This window comes from Rosa chinensis, chromosome 5 (genome assembly GCF_002994745.2).
Source record: "Rosa chinensis cultivar Old Blush chromosome 5, RchiOBHm-V2, whole genome shotgun sequence".
Taxonomy (NCBI): Eukaryota; Viridiplantae; Streptophyta; class Magnoliopsida; order Rosales; family Rosaceae; genus Rosa; species Rosa chinensis.
The window spans coordinates 7,333,868-7,355,042 of NC_037092.1; the positions used below are offsets into that span (position 1 = coordinate 7,333,868).

The 21,175-nt window shown below is 38.7% G+C and overlaps 2 protein-coding genes across 3 annotated transcripts; one reads left to right on the top strand and one right to left on the bottom strand.

Annotated features, from left to right (window-relative positions):
- Positions 1-2,070: 2,070 nt before the first annotated feature.
- On the bottom strand, positions 2,071-6,061 carry LOC112165823 (lysine--tRNA ligase, cytoplasmic). 2 transcript variants are annotated; one of them, XM_024302492.2, is made up of 13 exons: positions 5,816-6,060; positions 5,513-5,578; positions 5,253-5,415; positions 5,062-5,155; positions 4,434-4,519; positions 4,232-4,323; positions 3,937-4,140; positions 3,548-3,830; positions 3,345-3,441; positions 3,089-3,248; positions 2,788-2,931; positions 2,622-2,690; positions 2,071-2,522 (listed from the first exon to the last, which is right to left on the bottom strand). In XM_024302492.2, exons 1-13 carry the CDS (start codon positions 6,011-6,013, stop codon positions 2,310-2,312), a joined length of 1,869 nt encoding a protein of 622 aa, XP_024158260.1. In that variant the 5' UTR covers positions 6,014-6,060; the 3' UTR covers positions 2,071-2,309. The 2 variants fall into 2 exon arrangements, with proteins under 2 accessions (XP_024158260.1, XP_040361293.1); XM_040505359.1 differs by lacking the exon at positions 5,513-5,578 and having other exon boundaries at positions 5,816-6,061.
- A 1,038-nt stretch (positions 6,062-7,099) lies between these two features.
- LOC112168354 (E3 ubiquitin-protein ligase hel2) lies at positions 7,100-9,793 on the top strand. Its single transcript, XM_024305477.2, has one exon. It carries the CDS (start codon positions 7,302-7,304, stop codon positions 9,528-9,530), a length of 2,229 nt encoding a protein of 742 aa, XP_024161245.1. The 5' UTR covers positions 7,100-7,301; the 3' UTR covers positions 9,531-9,793.
- The last annotated feature ends 11,382 nt before the right edge of the window (positions 9,794-21,175 follow it).

The window sequence follows — 21,175 nt, forward strand, 5'->3', positions numbered from 1 at the left end:
TATTTTCGATGAGTCATGTTGAAAATTAAGTAACACTCCTTAGCTTAATTTCCAACTAATAATTTAGAGCCACTTAATTGCCACCACGTGCTGCGTACTCAATGCTGGTGGCAAAGCGTATGCGTGCATCCCACGTAGGCAAGCACGACTCCCCTCTATTCCAATTATCCCAATCACACGTAACCGAACCTACCTCAACTGTTCCAAGCCGTCGATTATAATTACTTTAACAAGACCATGGACTTGACCAATCAAACTCATCCTTTGACTCACTTGATGAAGCAAAAAGTCAACTAGATGGTCGGTGATGATTTACACATGTACGGCACTGAATTAATAAAGAAAAGATGAACAAGCAACTATAATTATCAAATATTTATTAGCAAACCTTTTTTTTTTCTGGGAATATTGGCCCTTGAAGTTTTGATGATTGCAAGTCCATGTGGGTGGAGGGCCTCAAGGGTTTTTTTGTTGATGATGAAGATATGAAGTGCATATATGAATGATTGGAAGTGTGCCAACCAAGGTTTTGAAAATAATTTATAATCTTCATAATTTGTTTACCAAACTTATGGGAACTAAATAATTGTTTGTTTAAAATGAAATAGCCAGATATTTCTTCAACTTGAAATGTTCAAGTTGCACAGTTCATCACAGAACAGCCTCATCTCTAAAATGCATTTCTTCTGTTATGTTCTCTTTATTGGGACCTGGCTAGCTAGTAGCAAGTTAGCAACTGTCAATGGGAAAAAAGAAAAATGTAAATTACTTTTGACTATGTTCCTCCTATTAAGATTCTAGAGTATGTTGATTCCATGATTGTAAGTTCATTCCATACCAGACCAGATCGGAATAGGGTTATATATATCCTAATTATGAGAATGGGTCATTCCAGCATGTCAAAATAGGTACTATGTTTACATATCGATCTCTATGTCATTACATTTCACATAGGATAAGAATAGAGTTTTTGTTTTTTTTTTTTTGGAACAATAGATTCTGGAGTTACTGGCTGCTGATGCTTGCTGGTTTTTCAAGTTTCAGGATTTTGGGGCTTTGTCTATCTCTCTTTTGTTCCGCAATTTTTTTTTTTAATGCTTTTGAATTATGACCTAATGGTAGGCTGTGGATAAGAAGATAAGAACTGATGGTGTAATTGACCATGAGTACCGGCATGGCACATATAGGCACACTGCATTTTTGGTTTGCATAATTTTTCCTTTCTGCTGATCTCATCTCATATGCTTCAAACTTCAGACCAGAATATTGAAACGTAAAGGAGCAACTGCTAAAGCTTCGAACTGTTGAGATTGGTGTTCATCCTCATCCAAAAGAAGTAATGATCCACAGGTATTAACGTGGCAATTATGTTTGACAATTAACATAGTTGGTGTAGTTGGTGTAGAAAACATTGTTGCATGTCATGTTTCACATAGTTTATATGTGGATAAATTGGCAAGGTGAAATAGTTATGTGAATGTATTAATTGTAGTAAGCTATTAATGGTGGTAGCATGTTGAATGAAGACTAGTCTGGTCTTTGTTTGTTGCTCCACGTTATATATTCACAAGATGGGGGAAGCTTGCCACCCATTGCTCGTGGTATGCCTATATATGTAACGTAAGTGTTGTTCATCAGGTCAGTTGCTGACTAAATAAACTGTGTTCAATCATCATTGGATATAAATCTAATGGTGGAAAATAAAACAATTAACTTAATAATAATTCTCTCCACCATTGAATTTACACCCAAGGGTGGTTAAGCACAATTTATTTGGTTAGCAATTGACTGGGTGAACATTATATATAATAATATTAGCAAGCATCTAACAAGCACATAAATAGTTTGTGGGTTGTGCATGAGTGAGAGAGAAAAAAAGTGCTAAGAGGGAAATTCTCTTAGGTGAGATATTGTGTTCTTGGGTAGTCTATGAGTGAGGGTGTATAAGGATTATGGGATTTAGGTTATGAGATTTAACTTGTGTGTCTTGTATTAGTTTTATTCTCATAGTGAAAGAACATATATCTTGGGTGGACCGTGGGCATAGGTAGGAAAATTTGCCGAACCACGTTAAATCTCGTGTCAATAATTTTTCATCCTTATTTGTTTATTCTGCTTTATTGTGGGTTGTTGCGGAGTATGTCTATTCGGCTATTCCTGAATCTCGGTTGGTTCGTGGAGTTAAAATCCCAACACAAACTTGATTTAAAGGAAGTGGAGTATTCTTATTCTTAAACACTACATATTTACACGCCAGCGCGACGAAGAGCTTCTTGAATTATGTCGAGAGTTATTGCAAATTATGAGAATTAGTACTTGTAGCTGGGTCTAGCTGAAGGCTGATCCTGTGGCTTCATGGTTGGGAAGGGGATGACTTCCTTAATGTTCACAGAATCAGTTAAAAGCATACAAAGGCGGTCAATGCCTATTCCCACACCACCTGTTGGAGGTAATCCATATTCAAGAGCTCTACAAAACCCTTCATCCAAAGGCATTGCTTCATCATCACCGGATTGTCTATCCTGAAATTCAAATCGAACATCTTCAGGAAAAGATTACCAATAATTGAATAAAAATTACCAATAATTGAAATACGGAATAGTTTGTTAGTTAAGTGATACCTTGAGTTGATTAGCGAATCGTTGGCGTTGGACAATAGGATTATTCAGTTCAGTGTATCCATTACAAAGCTGGGGGAGTAGCACAACATTTGTGTAAGGAGCATTATTGTAGATACGTAAAGTTAATAATTCACAAAGGGGTTCAGTTGATACATCAGAAGCTTACCTCATGCTTGCTGGCAAACAATTCAAAGCGTTCTGTCAAGCCAGGTCTTGATCGATGCCACTTTGCCAATGGACTCATTATCTCGGGATGGTTGATTATAAATGTTGGATTCACACATTGCTCTTCCAAAAAGTGATCAACAAGCTGCAGAGAAGAGAGTTTATTAATGGCATAAAAAATGCTGACAATCAACCAAGAGCAGCTCAACATAAGAAAGCTCCATTGGAACAATGAAACTACAATGAGGGTATATTAAGTCATTAATTTTTTTTTTTCCCGATCATATTTCCTTGTGATTTACCTTGTCCAATAAACGAGTTGTTGTTTCAGGAGGTGGACATTGGATCCCATACTTCTCGCACGCAACCTTCAGATCACTGTTAGCTTCCTCACTGAAGAGATCCTCCGGATTTATTGCAAGATTTGCAATCTTATTTAATTCCTCAATCATGTCAATCCGTCTGCAACAGGATCACCAGTCAAAATCAGCACACATTATTTTTGCACATGTTTTAAGTTGTGATATGTATAGACAACACTGGTTATGATTTACATACCTGAAAGGGGGTGTGAAGTCTATCTCAATTGGATCCTTATCAAGTCCATTTGAATGATACATAATCTTATATCCACCTGTAAGTTCCTTGACCATTCCTATTCAAATTAAATGTGTCAGCAAACAAATCCAAGCAGTGTTGAACATAAAATAGCAAGGAAATACATATTTGAGACATATGCATATGCATCACTTTGGCCTTACCACTCAACATTTCCTCAGTGAGCTCCATCATATGATTATAGTCTGCATAAGCCTGATAGAATTCACAGGTAGCGAACTCAGGATTATGTGTCAGATCAATACCCTCATTCCTAAACTGTTTGCCTATCTCAAAAACGCGTTCAATTCCACCAACAACTAGCTGTTTAAGATAGAGTTCGGGTGCAATGCGCATGTAAAGTTGCATGTCAAGTTCATTGTGATGCGTCATAAAAGGACGCGCAGTTGCTCCACCAGCAGTCGTGTTCAATATCGGAGTTTCAACCTGAAGGTAGGAAAAAATTGAAGAGAAAAGATTATAGAGGCAGCACCATTAGCAAATGGCCATGAAAACAAAGTGAATTGAGAAAGCAGGCTTAAGAAACACTAACTTCACGGAACTGACGACTATGAAGAAACCTCCTAATATAGAAAGTGATCTCACTCCTGGTCTCCACCACTATACGTTGAACATCAGGGTTTATCCTTAAATCCAGGTGACGCTGACGATAGCGAGTTTCCTGGTCTTTTAAACTGTATGTTTCAGGATTCCTGGGACGTCCGGGACCCCATTCTTCAGTTTCCTCAGTTATTTTCTACAGAATTCAAGAAATGATATGTGTCATGATACATACTAGCTCGATCAGCCAGTATTAAACTGATCAGAAAAAAAAAAACATGGCTCACCTTTGGATTGACAGTAGGCATCATGTGGAGACAAGGTGCTAAGACTACAAATGATCTTGCAAAAATGCTGATCTGGCCACTCATTGTTTTACCTATGAGAATGGAAGTAAGAAACAGAACAGAAAATTGTGTAATGCAGAACAATGAAAACAATGCCCTCCCAATAAACACAATGAACATCGACAGTTGTGGCATCACAAACCTGGAAACCCGGTCACATTAACAATGTCACCGCGCTTCACATTAGAGTGGATCTTAACAAATTCAGATTTATCCATATCCGAATTGCTGCATGAAAGTGTAGGAAAGGGTTAACTCAGTCACATCTAATGTGAAGCAAAACAGCTGCATCTAAGCAGGGGGGTGAAAATTTGAAAACAAGAGTTTTCCATGAAAGAGATCAGCCAAGTACAAAAAAAATAGAGCTAGTTTATAATTCTAAAATGATATACAAGAGCCAAGTACTTCACTCCATCATATGATCAAAATATTTCTTTTGCAGAGCACCTTGATATTAATAGGACAATGACTTTAAATCTGCAACAAAATCCTAATTGTAACTCTCTAAGACCTAAGCTTTTGTATTGCTTAACTTAGCTTGTTCATTTCCTTCTTTTTTCTAATCATGCAGGTGGGTTAATTTGATGTATGGTATTGTCTAAGAAACCTATAGTAGTTGGTCAAGCATATTGTGAGCAAGGAAAAGAATAGTGATTATTGGCCCTATTTCTTTTAAAGATACACAAAGTACGTAGTATTTGATGATCAGCAACTGAAGAACAACAATAAACAGCAGATTAAACCAATCATCATACTTGATAGTAAAATACCTGGCACTAGCATAAATTTGTACTCGAGCTCGATCACCACATAAATCATAAAAGAAACACCCTGGGCCGGAGGATCTTTGTTTCATGACCATTCCTTGCATAGAAAAAAAAAACCAATAGTCTAAGTCAACAAATTAAGAATGAAATTAGCAGAAACTGATAAATAAATAAAAGTCCCTAATTTTGAATACCAGCCAAGGATTCTGTGACATTCTCAAGATGCACCCCTTGTTGGTCCTTGAGGAGGCCTTGATACTCCTTCACATATTCAGTTATACTCTTTGAAACAGAGGACTCATGGGGATATGGATTTTTCAGGGTAGCAATGTAATTCAGCCTGTTTTCATAGTATTTCTGCAAGACAAACAAAACAAGCTGATCAGGATCTAAATCCCAACTGAAATTCCTGAAACTGGTGAAAAACTACAGCAGAAAAAGAATAAAATTTTACCGTCGGATCCTTTTCATCTTCACTTGCTACATATTTCTTGCCGCATGATCTTGCCGTGACATTAGTCTGGATTGAAATTTACAATTACAAAGTTTTCTACTATAAGATTAATTTTGTATTCAAGTATGCACCAAAACTAATTTCCATCACTAATGGTTCAAATGCCCATATTAACCTGGACTAATTTTCCTCTACTAAATTTCAATGAAATTTTGAACAGCAGAAAAACGGCATGAGAAATCTAAACGATGCCAAATCACTTTGACAGATCATTTCTAGGTTTCACAAGCAAACGTAGCATACCTGCTTTGCCTTCTCAGCTGCTGACATGACCTCTTGGCTGAGGCGCGGTGGTGAAGATTGCGGCGGTAGTGGTGGAGATTGATCCTTTTCCAAACTGAAAATCTCAGAGGAAAGGAGGTTGATGATGCTGGGGTGCTTGGCCATGCTCCGGAGATGGCGGAGCTCGTCCAAGTACGGCGTGGATTCCTCTCCCGCCATAATTTTGTGACTGATCGAGTACTGTCGTCTCTCTTTTACCTGAAAGAGTAACTTTCCCTGTGGCTTTATATATGCAAGGAAATTCGTTGGTCCTTGTCTGGTTTAGATTGTAACTTGGGTACCAAGAATAATATACTTGGTGACCAAGACAGCATTTTCAAATGCTAAAGGGTACAATATTAGTAGTTGTTTAAGGACATTTTATTACAAATGAGTACAAATCACCAATAACCACTCTCACGCGCATCCCTTCTCCCCATGACTTTGACCTCTCGCTTGTCATCTTTGGCTCGATGCATTCCACCATTATTTTGTAAAAATCTTTATACGTACTATTAGTATTATGTGTATGTAGTTATAAGATTTGCACAATCTATTTCGTCTTTCTTTTTTTTATATATTTTTTTATCATTTCTAAAAGAATATAATGATCAACTATACCCTACACTATCACCTTTTTATTTTTCTTTGATTTGAAACATTACTCTTCCTTTTCAGTCTTTTTTTTCTTGGATTAAATTCTGCTTATTACCTTGTACTTTCAAGGGTTTATCAGTTCAGTCTCTGCACTTCTAATTTAATCAGAAAAGTCCTTGCACTCTCCAATTTCATCAAATCGATCCAATCCATCACTATTTCGTCAATTTTCGCTGTTAAAATGCTAACGTGGGATCTTCTCATAGGAAAAATTCTCAAACTACCCATCGCTAGGCAGCCTGCCGACGTGTTAGTGTTGTGAATGCAGATGGGTTAGTTTGGAAATTTTCCCCGAAAATTGACAGAGTGGTGACGGATTGGATTGATTTGATGAAATTAGAGAGTGCAAGGATTTTTCTGATTAAATTAGAAGTGCAGGGACTAAACTGATAAACCCTTGAAAGTACAGGGTAATAATCAGAATTTAGTCCTTTTTTCTTTTAGAATATTGTCATAGGTGCAAGAGCACAATTTATTATTTTATTAGGATTCCTCCATTTCCTATTACATTTAGGATTCCTCCATTTCCTATTACATTTAGGTCTGAATCTCTATAAATACGCAAGAGAGGAGAGGGAGCTTTCATCAAAAACCTTTCCTGTCAAAAGGGTACAATTTTTGTTAGTCACCTTATGAAAAAGTATTACTTTTGTCATAAGGTAACTAGGATTCCCCTAATCAGTTGGATTAGCCTTTCTGAATCATTATAAATAGTGGGAAGCAGAACCACCCTGAGCAAAAGCCTTTGGAATAGATAGTGGGAAGCAGAACCACCCAGAGCCACCGTACCTAAAATTCCAAATATATAGCCATGGACGATTGCTGTGCAGTGTGTGCCGACACCCTGGAATGGGTTGCTTATGGGGCCTGTGGCCATAAGGAGGTCTGCTCCACCTGCGTGGCTCGCCTCCGTTTCATCTGCGAGGACCGCCGTTGCTGCATCTGCAAGACCGAGTCCAACGTCGTTTTTGTCACCAAGGCTCTAGGAGACTATACCAAGATGGTTAGAGACTTGCCATCTAAAGCAAGGGAGGGTCGCTGTGGATCATATTGGTACCATGAGGACACACAAGCATTTTTCGACGATGCGGATCACTACAAGATGATCAAGGCAGTGTGCAATCTTTCATGCAGTGAATGTGACAAGATGGAGGAGAAATCAACGATTAGGTTTCGGAACATTGAACAGCTCAAGTTGCACTTGTTCCACCAGCATAGGTTGTATATGTGTCCTCTATGTTTGGAAGGGAGGAAGGTGTTTGTATGTGAACAAAAGCTTTATACTAAAGCCCAGTTGAAACGGCATACAAGTACAGGGGACTCTGTAGTTGATGGAAGTGAAAGCGAAAGAGGTGGCTTCAAGGGACATCCTATGTGTAAGTTTTGCAAAATTGGATTCTACGGCGAGAATGAACTGTATGCTCACATGACTACTGGTCACTATAAGTGTCATTTATGTTGCGATTCTGGAGAACAGTATGAATATTATAAGAATTATCATGACCTCGAGTTGCACTTCAGCCGAGGCCATTTTCTATGTGAAGATGAGTCCTGCCTTGAGAAAAAGTTTGTGGTGTTCCGATCTGAGGCAGAATTGAAGAAGCACAGTACTATGGAACATGGGGGGCGTATGTCTCGCTCCAAGCGTAATGCTGCTCTCCAATTACCAACTAGCTTCCGATATGGACCAAGTAATGACCAAGATAGTAGACGTGGAAGAAGAGGTCTGCCATTTCGCGGCGATTCTTCTAATGATCAAGCAAGCAGTTTGGAGACACCTAATGCTGATGATAGAACATTGCATGATCCTTCATCATCCATTAGGCAAGCTGGTAGTTTGGAATTACTTGGAGATACAAGTGACATTGATCCAATCATTAAGCCATTTGAGTCCTTAAGTCGACCTTCAAGTGATACAGAAGCATCTTCAAGGTACCTGCGAGTAGCCTTGGGGAAAAACAGTGGGAAAGCGAAAGCGCAATTGGAGGACTCTTCCTTATTTCCTCCCCTTGCACCTGGCAGCAGCAGCAGTCAACTGACTCCCAAACATGAATCCGATCATGGTTTGCCTAACAACAATACCATGGCAGCACATCTCCGCAGGCAAAACAACCGGAAGATGGCTGTTGAGTGTCCTGATATTAGGCCTGCTGTTATTAGTTCTAGTGAGGCTTGGCCAGCAGCGGGGCGTGTAGCACCACCTGCTAGTTCATCTCAGATGCCGTGGCCTAAAACTAATGTTCCAGGGATTGTCTCAGCAGTTACTAAACCTGCTGTTAGTTCTAGTCAGGCTTGGCCAGCAGCTGGGCGTGTAGCTCCACCTACTAATTCATCTCAGATGGCATGGCCTAAAGCAAATGTGAGTGCAGCACCACCTACTAGTTCATCTCAGAAGCTGTTGTCTAAAACTAATAGTCAGAACAAGGCGTGGCCGAAGGTTTCAGGTTGTGGTCAGAACAAGACGGCCTTTGGTAAGGGAGCAGGACATTCCAGCTATGCAAGCACTCTGCAGGCTCAAGTTGAGAACCGAGAGACATCAACAGAAGTGCACAAGTGCGTGAGTTTGGATTCCAGCTTGGATTTCCCTCCAGTTTCAGCAGCACAAGTAGTGCAAAAGTTGCCCCAACAAACTAGTGAGCCTTTATTGAAAGTGGGGGATTTTCAAGCTGCTAATAAGGCCTTGGTGGAAAATATTCGCGCTGCTGTTGACTTCAATGAAGACAAATACACTGCGTTTAAGGACATATCTGTACAGTATAGTCAGGGATTGGTGGACATAAACATGTATTTTAATTTTGTGAGGCAGTTTGGGTTGTTACATCTTGTCCTTGACTTGGCTAGACTGTGCCCCAATGCTGAGAAGCAGCAAGAGCTAATTGATGCCTACGATAACAGTATGAGAAGCAATGGTGCAGAAGAGGATGATGGATGGTCTCAGGTCAAGGTCCGATTGAAAGATTTGAAGAAAGGGAAAGGGAAGAGTTCTAAGAATGGCTCTACTGCAGCACCAGTTTTAGATCTCAGGTCAAGGTCCGATTGAAAGATTTGAAGAAAGGTAAAGGGAAGAGTTCTAAGAATGGCTCTACTGCAGCACCAGTTTTGGATCTCAGTAATTCAGCCAGAGGATTGCCCGTCCAGGGTGTTTGGCGAAATAAAGGCAGCCATAAACTTTTTGGTTAGATAATAATTGTACAGTTGAAGCTCAGACAATTGTACTGGCATTTGGTTTATGTAATTTTCCTTTTTGCGTATCTCATATCCTGTCCTTCTGCATAGTTGCACTAAGTTCACAAAGCTTACACATCCGAGATTATCCTATCTACCATTAGTACATAAGTTGGCATTTCATATGCTACCCAAAAACTCGAAAAATAGGTCATGCAGAACTAGTGACTCCAGCCCCCTGAATGAGTATTGTCTTCAAATTTGTCCTGAGCACCTGCAGTTGCTGAAGAATATTGAATAATAAATGAGCAATTCTTAAAAGTACAAATTTCATTTAAAGAGACGAAGTTATCCTTAAACAAAGTAATTTTTAAAACAGTAGCTAGCACAGACCATTTGTGACATCGAGTTTTATGGTTGCAAGAGTCTATCCAGATGGGAATCAAAATTTTGATCAACTGGTGACATTATTTTTCATCTGCACTTAAATAAAGTAAACCATACACAACAGAACGTTGATCTGCACCTATTGACATCAAACAAGTTTGAATTTTCACCCAAAAAGAAAGCTTAGTTAAGTTTGAGATATACACAAAACACTAACATCATTAGGACTCAAATTGGTTGATTGCATATAGTCTTGTAAGCAGATTTGGATATAGAAATAAGTTTTTGTTATATTCTTTTGACAAATCGAAATATCACCAAACTTCATTTCCTCTACGTAAATTAACAAGTTCACAATTGAAGTGGAGACCTGCTTTGCCACAGCAGCGGTATTTGACTCTCCGTCTGGGTCCTGATCCTTTTGCAAACCAGAAATTTGAGGGGAAAGAAGTTGCTTTGGAATGCTCAGAACATGATATCTAAATTTCCACATGTAATGCAAACCAACTAGAAGTTCAGTAATTGTTGCTTCTGTCTTTTGTTGATTTGCAAAGTACAGGGTTTGTACCAGAAGCATATGTCTGTTCTTGGGTTTCCAGCTTATCATATTATGAGAAAGTGGCTCCAACCATTCTAATATCCCTGAGACTGCCTCATTCCACTCTCCTGAAACACCTTCATCATAAACTGATGAAGTCGAGCTCTTACTGTTGTGCGGCTCTAGCCTCTTCCTTAGTGCATTTCTCACTGTTGCAGGCAACATTTTGTACAGGTTATCTCTGTAAAAAACCATCAAGCTAGGAAACTGTACTGACTTCTCAATTTCAATCGATAACCACATTTGCATAGTGCAGTGAGTGTTTCCGGCGGAGCATACAACAACTTGTGCTTGTAACTGAAGATTGATGGACTAGTATGAAGTTTATTGTCAGATGCTAGAATGTCCTGCATTAATATTGGCATCTCTGTAGCAATTGGTGACAGGTGAATTTCTGAAAGGTCCAACTTCACTCAAACTATTAGACTTCCACACCTTCCTGATGGTTCTCTTCATTGCAGCAATTGGGCCTTCCTCAGATGGATGGACTGAAGAAACTGAATGACAACGACGACTAATGTGATCAGAATCTTTCTCAAGTTTCTTGATCCTACCGAATGTTGTGAAGAGAGATCTTGCCAAAAGAAGTACCACATCATCAATAAGTGTTGTTCCACATAGAGATCTCTTTCAAATTCTCAACCTCCTGCCTCTTCCACTCTACCTTCTGCTGGAAGTCGAGCAAAATTTCACCATCTAAGTTGGTAGTGATGACTTCCAAGGTCTGTTCAAGATCCAAAAGAACTTTCATCTCGTCACGCAAATCTTCATTTACTGAAATAAATTTCTGCATCCTATTGGCCTTTATTTTCATCATCTTCAATGAAAACTCCCATCCATAAGGGTCAACACCATTATAGATCAAATCACTAATTGCATATTCAAAACCCTTCAAACTAGGACCAGTACAATGTTCTTCCCAAGCCTAGCCACAGATTTGGCTAGGTTCACCATATTCTCAAACAATTCAACGTATATTTTACCTACAATGAAATCATCATCATCTGCCACAAGCTTTTTTATACTTCCGAATTTGATATATTTTCTCTGGGCCTAGCAACTTTTTTATCACTTAGAGATCTCCATAGATGGACCATCTTAGACATCAAGCTAGCAACTTCAAAGGCCAAAATTCCAATCACTGCTTTCTCAGGACCTGCAGCCTCATGCTTCTTTTTAGTCTTCCACAGATTCCGAAACCAAGATTCTGCAACCATCTCTTACACTGAGATAATTTGATACAAGATCTCTAAGCTACACTAATCATCCTATTTCTTCAACCTTTATAAAAACAAAAAAATTACAATAAAACAATGGGGATGAACAGCTAATAAAGTGCAGGGTACTCAATTTCATGACAAAAATTATGAACTCCCCAACAAATTCCTAATCAAAAAGACAAAAGCAAATTCCCAGAGCAAAATCACGACCGGAATGATTGATACCCATACAAATTTGTCAAATTAGTACCTACACTTTAAATTTAGACTAATAAAAATCCTAAATTTATTGCTGAATTAAATGTGACGTTTATTTCTATTAATTCTGATTTCAGTTGAGCTTTATTTCGATTTGGAAATGGAATAATATAATTATAATTGATGATGGTACATTGTATAGGTAGATTTACATTCTAGATTTGTATAAGTAGTTTCATTAAACGTTTTTGGTCGTTTGTTTGATTTTCATAAGTTGCGGGATTGGTGGGCTCAAGGTTGGCGGTTTGCTCCAATTGCTTGGCGGCGCCTTGCTCGTTACCATGAGTGACATTTTGCTCAAGGTTCTCACAAACGGCGCCAATGTTAATACTCAGAATTTCGCCATGTGATGTCGGATTCCGTTAAAGCGGATGGGGTCTGGATTCTCTGTTATCTTGTAGAAGCAAGTGTTTTGCCGTTACCTGTCAGATGATATACACCGGCTTCAAGAGGAGAGACAGCGGTTGGCGGTTCGCACTCCAATGCTAAAGTCAGTCAATGTATTTATATTGACAAAATAGCAGCAGATAAGTATTTAATGCGTAATGAATGAAAAGAGATGAATAGACTTGTGAGGAAAGAGCTGATCTCAGTCTTGTTTTCGATGTGGGACTGATATACTTTAGTCTGAGGTTTTCGGGCCTCTCTGGGAGACCTACTTTGAGCAGCGCGTCAAAGCGTATTTTGGCCTGAGGCTTGGCTCAGGCAGCATGTTGGCTACTTGGCTTGCAGCGTTCCTGAGGTTACACTTGCATAGTCGTTCTGACAATAGGAGGTAGACTCCAGTCGGTGCTGATTATGGCTGATAGGGTTATGTATGTAATGAAACTAATTTGTGGATTTAGAACAGACCTTGGCTGTAGGCCTAGCAGGTCGTTGCCTCCACACCTAGGGTCCCTGATTGGCCAAGCTTTTTAGACTTACCTTATTTGACTTCGTGGGTTGGTCATGAAGAGTTGATTGGGCTTTGCCAATCATGGTCTTCATCTTCATCTAATCCGATATGTTTAACCAAAAAGATGCTTAAACATCTTTTGTCATCTTGTGAGGTAAACTGTGCTCACGCCGTGGTACTGAATTACATCCCTAATGGGAGCCTTGAGAAGTCTTGTATTCTCTAAACTTCTGTTTGAACATCTTGTAGGGATTGAGTATTATGATAAATGTTGCATCGGCATTGGAATACCTTCATCATGGCTATGAGACACCTATTGTTCAATGTGATTTGAAGCCTAGCAATATCCTATTGGATGAGGATATGAGTGCACTTGTAGCTAACTTTGGCATTGCAAAACTCTTGTGTGGAACCTGTGACGTTAATAGGGTTAATCTCTATACTTTCTTTGTTAGTTTAGTGTATTTTCTAGTTATTTTTGTTGTTTATTTGTTTTATAGGTATTTTGAGCAAAGAAGGAGAAAAGAAGTAAAAGAGGGATTGAAGAGCAAAATCGGCAAATCTACCTGTGCATATTAGTCAGCTTCGACAGATCACTGAGAGCAGCTCACAACGAACCAGATGATGATCTTTATATTGATGGAAAGCCTCGGATGTCTAGTTTCCATATATTTTTACGTCTCGTTAATATCCTTTTTCTAGAAGAAGTTATGGGCTATTTAGTACAAGAAGGTCAGGCTATGCATGAATCTGAGGTTGGACGGGAATTATGTTTCGAGACCCAAATCACATCGAGAAGCCCGAGGATGAGTTTTTGCTTCATATTTCAGCTTATGATGGACAAATGGCACGATGTGAATGGTTGGAATAAGTCATCAAGTTCAAGAGCCAATAGGAAAACTCCACCTAAGAATGTGAACCCTAATTCTTTTAGGTTTTGGATTTCCTACACAACAAGGAAGATGAAGGCAACCTCTAGGCATATAAAAGGAGATCAATCTGTAGCAGCTCTCTCTCTGTGTTCCTCCCCTTCTTTAGTTAGTTTTGTTTATTCTATGTTTAACTAGTTTTTATTAGTTAGGGGGCTGCTTGAAGCCTCTAGACATGAACTACAAGATGATTTGACCTTTGATTTTATTTCCTTTTAATCCAAGATGAGACTTTTGTTTACTATTTTTCCATTGATGAATGCTTGCTTGTATGCTTAGTATGTATGTTAGGATTCTACCGCTTTGATTGTTTGATGCCTGGATCAATAGTTAGATTCCTCAAACTTTCTAGAGAAGCAATTCACTATCAAGTAAACTAAGTCCTAGGTTTAGCAAGGCGCTAAGTTTATTGAGATGCCTAGTGATGTCTCAAACTCTTTTCAAACTTAATGATCTTTGCATGTTTAATCTAATAAACGTACCTTTAGGTTGCATTGCTTGGGAATAGTCTAGGTGTAGAGCACTTCCTGCCTAGCGTACGAAGTAAGAAAGGGTAATAGGTTGTGTTCAAGCGTACTGAGCCAACCTGAGTATCTTCATCTAGATTAATTGAATTAGGATTGAACAAATTGTCTTGTGTGTGATTGTCGGGGGTGGATGCGTCTTCCCTAGCTAGCTTTATTCTCATTGATTTCAAAACCCATGTCAAAATCTTTGTCCTCTATATTTTCGTAATTATTTTATATAGTAAACGATATCCGAATAATCTGAAATTTTGTGTGATCGACGCCCTGTGTGTCTAGTACATCTCTATAAATCTCATAATCTTTTGAGTAGTTTAGGTTAGGTTTTTAATTAGGTTTTCGACTGCTATTCGTTAGGAACAGTGGTCACTTTTGTGACATTATTTTGAGTAGTTAGAACCTTAGTCTTCTGTGGGAAAGACCCTTATTTACTACAATGAACAGTGGTCACTTTTGTGACCTTAAGTGTGAATAAGGAAAATCAATAGCTTATAAATTTTTCTATCATGGAACTATAGGCCTAGCAGGTTGTTGGCTCCACGCCTAGGGCCCTTGATCGGCCCAAGTACTTTAGACTTCCCTTATTTGACTTGGTGGTTCGGTCATGAAGAGTTGATACTTGATTGGGCTTTGCAAGTCATGGTCTTCATCCTCATGTTATCTTATATGTTTAACCAAACCTCTTTTATCATCTTGTGAGGTAGTTAGGGTGGCCAAAACACGTTGAGGAAAGTCAGGGCCCACTGAGAGACTAAAGTTGATTTCAAAATCTCTTTATTAGTGCTGGCGTTGGACTAGTGGAAAAGCTAATCTCTTTTTTGTTTGATGACTGGCGTTGGACCCTAATCTTTTTTCTATTTGCTTTCTGTACTTTGGTTAGTTATTTGTCAGATCATTACCAAAAAGGTAAAAAGAAAAATCTCTTTATCAGTGATGGGCCCGCCTGGTGTCAGTGTACTATATGTGTGTATGTGTATATATCTTCTTCAATAATGTTGGACAATAAGTCCTCTTTCTAGTCTTCAAATACCTATCATGGAGGCATCTTGGCAAGGTCGAGAAGGGCTTCCCGGCAAGGTCTTGGCCACCTCTAAGTACCACGGGATAGCTTGAATGACGGCTACGAGATGCATGTCATGGTTGGGACCCACCATGGTTTGTGGGTCCCCTAAGAAAGTGTTACTTATGCCTGGTGACATAGTTATTCCTCTATACTAGTAGAGGTATTTGTTGTCAATTTTGATACAATACTCGCAAGTGCACGAATCAATTGTAGAATAAATGTGCAAGCACGAGGTCATTCCCTCAAGGATTGATTGAAACAATTTTGTTATGACAAATGTGCTATACATGAGTGAAATAAACAAATTGAGTTTTATGATATGGATGAATTTTAAACAAAAAATTAATTAAAGAAAGAAAAACTAAATTTAAATATAAGATTGAGCAATGAGATTCCTTAGAGTTTAAGAACAGATTATGAAGATGCTAAAACATTGAATCCACCACCTAATACTTCTACCCTATTTTCTAGTTGATAACATGAATTCCCTAGATATCATGCTAAAATTTTCCGTACATAAGCCTTATTGATCCCGGACATATGTCAAAGTTCTTCTAACCTATGAATTCTAACTTATTGATCCCGTATAGAACTCAAGTAGCCCAACTATAATTTACTTCACTTAATGATCATGTTCAAGCAAACATGTTCAACTCCATTAAGTATAAAAGAACTAGAAAATCATGCAAACAAGAATATCGACTATGATCAAGCACTTGTATTCTTAATTCGCACACTCTTTAATCACAAGATTGAATTATGTTTTGGCACCCTAGAAAACATCTACTCTTTGATCAAGCCTCATGTTCTCCAACCAAATAACTAATAAACAAAACCCATGTCTTATTGATCCCGAGCAAAGATTTTGAATAAAAGTTCTATTGAAACATCGATTAAGAGTTTAACATAGCAATCTAGAAATTCAATAGTAAACCAACTAAACAAATAGAATATTCATACTAAGGGCCTCATCTCAGCCCTAGCTTAGAAGCTAGCAATTCATAACTATGAAAATTAGCATGACCAGAATCAAAGAAAACATGAAACAAACAATGGAAGAATAGAGGAACTCGAGTCCAGCAATGGTGAGATCTTTTCTCCTTATTCTCTGGGAAATTTGCTGCCTCTTGTGTCTCTCTATGTGCACTAGGTTTCTGCCTTCTTTTATGTGTCTTGAATTCCTACTTGACTTGGGCTTCTTAGGTCTTCTAGTTCAACTTGGAATAGAATCCTTCTCTCCAAATAAACACAAGGTTATTATAGTCAATGCAAGAAATTACTCCAAATATGTCAGACACATTCAGTCTTGTTCTATTCGAGTGCTAAGAATAATGGATTGGGTCTCACAAGTTGGATTCCGAAAAGATATGGAAAACTCGTTAGAATCTGCCTTCCCAAACTGGGTTCACTTAAATCATCATAACTTGCACTAGAAGAATGCGAATCCTCTTCTGTCCAGAAAGCTAACATCCATATCTTTCCAATGATATATGGCTTGCCTGCTAATTCCTTATCAGAATGTACAATTTAATCATCAAAGTTGGTGCTTAGTAGAGACAATCCTGGAAGATCAGGACAGCAAGTACCTTTTCAATCTTGCGTTCGACTTTAAGCTCCAAATCTTTCTTTTCTCCAATTTAACCTACAAAACACGAACACAAAGTAAATGACTCAAAAATGACAAGAATTAAGCCTAGAATCATATATTTAAAGGTATAAAAATGTATGAAATTATGAGTCTATCAGTATCCACAGGAATTTTCCTTAAAAACTGAGTGAAAGAACAAGTCAACTTTGAAAACCCCTAAAAAGTCTGAAACGAAGGTAAAAAGTAAAAAATTTAATCGTTTACCATCCAAATGACCTATAAACGAGTAATTTTGGGTACAGGGTGTAACAGTAATACCCTCCAGATGACATGAGATAGTTACTCGACAGTACCCTTTAGCCATCACCTCCTCGTATTTCGGTCGGCAGTACCCTTCTATGAGTTACTTGATCGGCAGTATCCTCCAGGTGGCATGAGATGACTAGTCGGTAATATCCTCTAGTCATCGCTTATTTTACCATGTGAGAATTTGGAATGATTTTGAGTCATCGTGTATTTTATGAGATGATTTACAGCATATTTGAGATATCATTACCAAATGGTGGTTAAAAGTATTTTCAGGAAATTGTACTGCATGCTTGGTTTTTATATGAAAGTAAAATTTGGGTAAAGCATTAAATTTTATGTTATTTCTTTGAAATAAATTATTTTTCGTTCTCTCTAACTGTTTTTCTAAATACTTTTCCCTGGGCTTTTTGGTTTTTCGTGCCCAGTATGCAGATTAGTTGAGGTTGAACGTACATCAGAGTCGAGGCATAGTGTCCACCGCTTCCATCCTCATTGTAGGTTACACATTAACCTACTTGTACTTCATTTCAGTTAATACTCTAGGTTGCTCTGATTGCCAAATTCAATTGTAATAATATGTTAATATTGGATATTTACATTTTAAGATTTCTTTTATATTACTTGGCGGGAAATGAATTTTTTAGGAGAGCATGTAGGCTCTCTAGAGTTAGAGATTTGGTGGTAAATTATAGAAGTAGTCATTGGTGTATCACAGGTTTGGGTAGTCCACTTTTATGATAGAATTGACTAAATTTTTGGTAGAATTTCTCCTAAGTTGGGTCTCGCATGACCATTTTAAATTTCAGGGTGATATACTAGGCGGGTTCTGTCATTTGAGTACTCAATTTCTTCAACTCTACACACATGGCTTTCATGATCTGCATAGTTTGGGAATCGCTTGTCTCAGCGGCAAAGTCGCTAGTGGTGGTTCGCCCACCATCAGTGTTATTGTTGCCATTATTGTTGTTGTTGTTGTGAGGAAGCTCAAATCCTTTTTCCATCATTCTCATTGGTTCTGGAAAAAACTTGTAACGTCCCGAACCCAAATTCACCGGTTTACTAGTCATTTGGACAGTAAACGGTAATTTGTTTTACTTTTACTCTTTTTCGGCAACTTTAGTGGCCCTAAAAGTTGACTTTTTGTTCGGGTCAAAATTTGGGAAAATGTTCTTCATGGAAGTCGTAGAGGACGTTAAACCGAGCGCGTGCATATGTGGTGCGTAAAAATCGGAGTTCGTATGTGAAAGTTACAAGCGAAATAGTAAAGTTACTATTTATTGGTAGAAAGTATAAATTGGAATTTTTACTGTTGGGGGCCGGTAACTTTCTTTTCCTCTCTCTCTCTCCTCCTCCCCGCGTTTTCCTCTCTCCTTCGGCGATCTGCAGCTCCGGCCTTCTCTTCTTTTCCGGCCACCTGGTGGTGCAAGCTTGGTGTCAGTAGACTCGTATCCTCCTCCTGGACGCGCCTGGGGTGATGAATCGTCGAGTTTTGGCCGGAAACGGCGAACCAAGGCCGAGAAGTTTACTGTAGCAGTTTGAGATTTTCGTCGATTTCCGGCGATTCCGGCCACCAAACCGGCGTCGAAGGAGCGGTTTTTCCCAAGGATCATGTTGCCCCTATCCTTGAGCCACGATTTACAGTGTGGAGGTCGAATCGAAGGTTTGAAATTCTGAGTTACTATTCACGATTCGGGTCCAAACTTCTCTTTAATTGTTGAGGTACTTCCGCTGATTTTCTAACTTGGTCACAGTTGAAAGAATTAATGGGTGTGTTGAGAAGGTGCTACTGCCAAATTTTGGTGGCCATCGGAGATGGTGGTGGTGGCGGCGGCGCCGCCACTGTGGGCGGCGGTAGCGGCGGCTAGAGTAGCTTTTTAATTTCAATTTCTGGCTAGTTAAATTCTATAATTATCATAGAGCTGGTATGTGAAGTATGGTGAATTTTGGAGAAGCTTGGAATTAATTATGAATTTTTGAAGTTTAGGGTTTCGATTATCGAATTACGAGAATCCGACCGTCGGATATCTCTTGGTTCTGCCTTGGAACCTTTAAATTAACGAATTGGTATTAGTGGTATAATTTGGGCTAAGTCCGAGGAGAATTGGGAGGTGAAATTATGAGGAATTGATTTTTGGAATTGTATTAAATTATTGAAGAATTATTCACGGAATATAATTGTGTACAGGACGACGTGCCGAGCTATTGCTCGATGACGGAACACAAATGCGTGATCGTCGGAATAGTATTGTGAGTGGACTTTTGTTTTAAATAGCGATGCATGCATTTATTTTCTTAAAATAATGCTCTAGTGTTTATTCATATAACTTTTTGAGGAAATGAAGTAAATTTCGGAAATTGATTTCGAATTATATCATGGATTTGCTTTCAATAATGAGTTTCAAAGGTTGGTTTTGATTTATAATATTATTTGATGAATTTCTTATTCCGAGGTAAAACTTCCGGAATTCAGCATATCCCTAATCACCGAGTTAAGCTCCTGAAAGATTTTTAAGATGAGTTTTACTGGAGTTGGATATTCTCAATTGTTTTTTTTTTACTTTCGGTTTTGGCATCGGGAATGCCTAATTAAGGATTTTTGATTTGATTAATTTCTGATACTACTTTGGTTTATGCGGATTCGGAATTTATACTATTTATTTTATATTTATATTAAGCGAATTGAGATTATAATGAGATTTCGATGAAGTAAAACTTTATACTTATTTATACCCTATTTATATTGGAACTTGAGATGATCTTGGTGTGCAGGGTCACGTCTTTATACACTTGGATTCTTATTCCGTGAGATATGTGGGGAAACTATACAGATTTATTGGCTTTCGACGATCTTCTTCCTCACCATACGCGGGTCATGTGATTAGGTCTCCTCCTCACTTACTTTGTGTTTGTGAGTGGCAGTTGAGGTAGCCTTCTCCTCCTCACGTGGGTGGCAGTCGAGGTAATGTTCTCCTCCTCGCACAATCTATGTGTGAGTGGCAGTCGAGGGTAGGTAGAGCCTGAGAGGCTCCATTCCCGTATGGTGAACTCTCTTCCCCGTATCCTTTTTTGCTGTTTTTGACTAGCGGGGCTAGTCCGTTTTCCGTTAACCAGTGGGGGCTGGTCCTATTTCTCGAGCATCGGAATTTAAATTCTTATTTGTGGTTATTTGTGACTAGCCCATTTCTTGAGAGGAGCTTTTCGTGATTTGTTTTCTAAATCGTTGCATGCATCGAGAGTTTTAAGGAAATAAATGTGGGAAAGTATAAAATCCTTTCGGTTTAAAATTGTTTATTTTGTCCACTCACGCTAACGTTTTTATGTACTTTCCCCTGGGCCCTTCGGTTTCAAATGCCCAGTTTGTAGGCGAATTGGTTGAGGTCGGGCGTACACGGAGTTGAGGCATAGTCAACAGCATAGCTTCCGCGGTTGCCTTTGAGTTAGGTTGTCCTTATTTACCTTTCTATTAGAATTGCTCTGATTACCTATGGGATTTATGTTTTTCAAGTTGAGGTTTGTGTTTTGTGAAGTGGAGATTGATGTTGAGTTGGGGAGCAGGGTGGCTCCAGAAGTATAAGGATGATTTGATTTAGAAGTGTAAATGCTTTCTACAGGTTTTGGGTAGCCCATTTTAGGGGAAGTTCCGCCAAATTTTTGGTAGAATTTCTTCTAAGGTGGGCCCCGCAGGGCCACTTCGGATTTCAGGGTGAAATCTGGGGCGGGTCTTGTCAAAACTCATATACATCTTGATC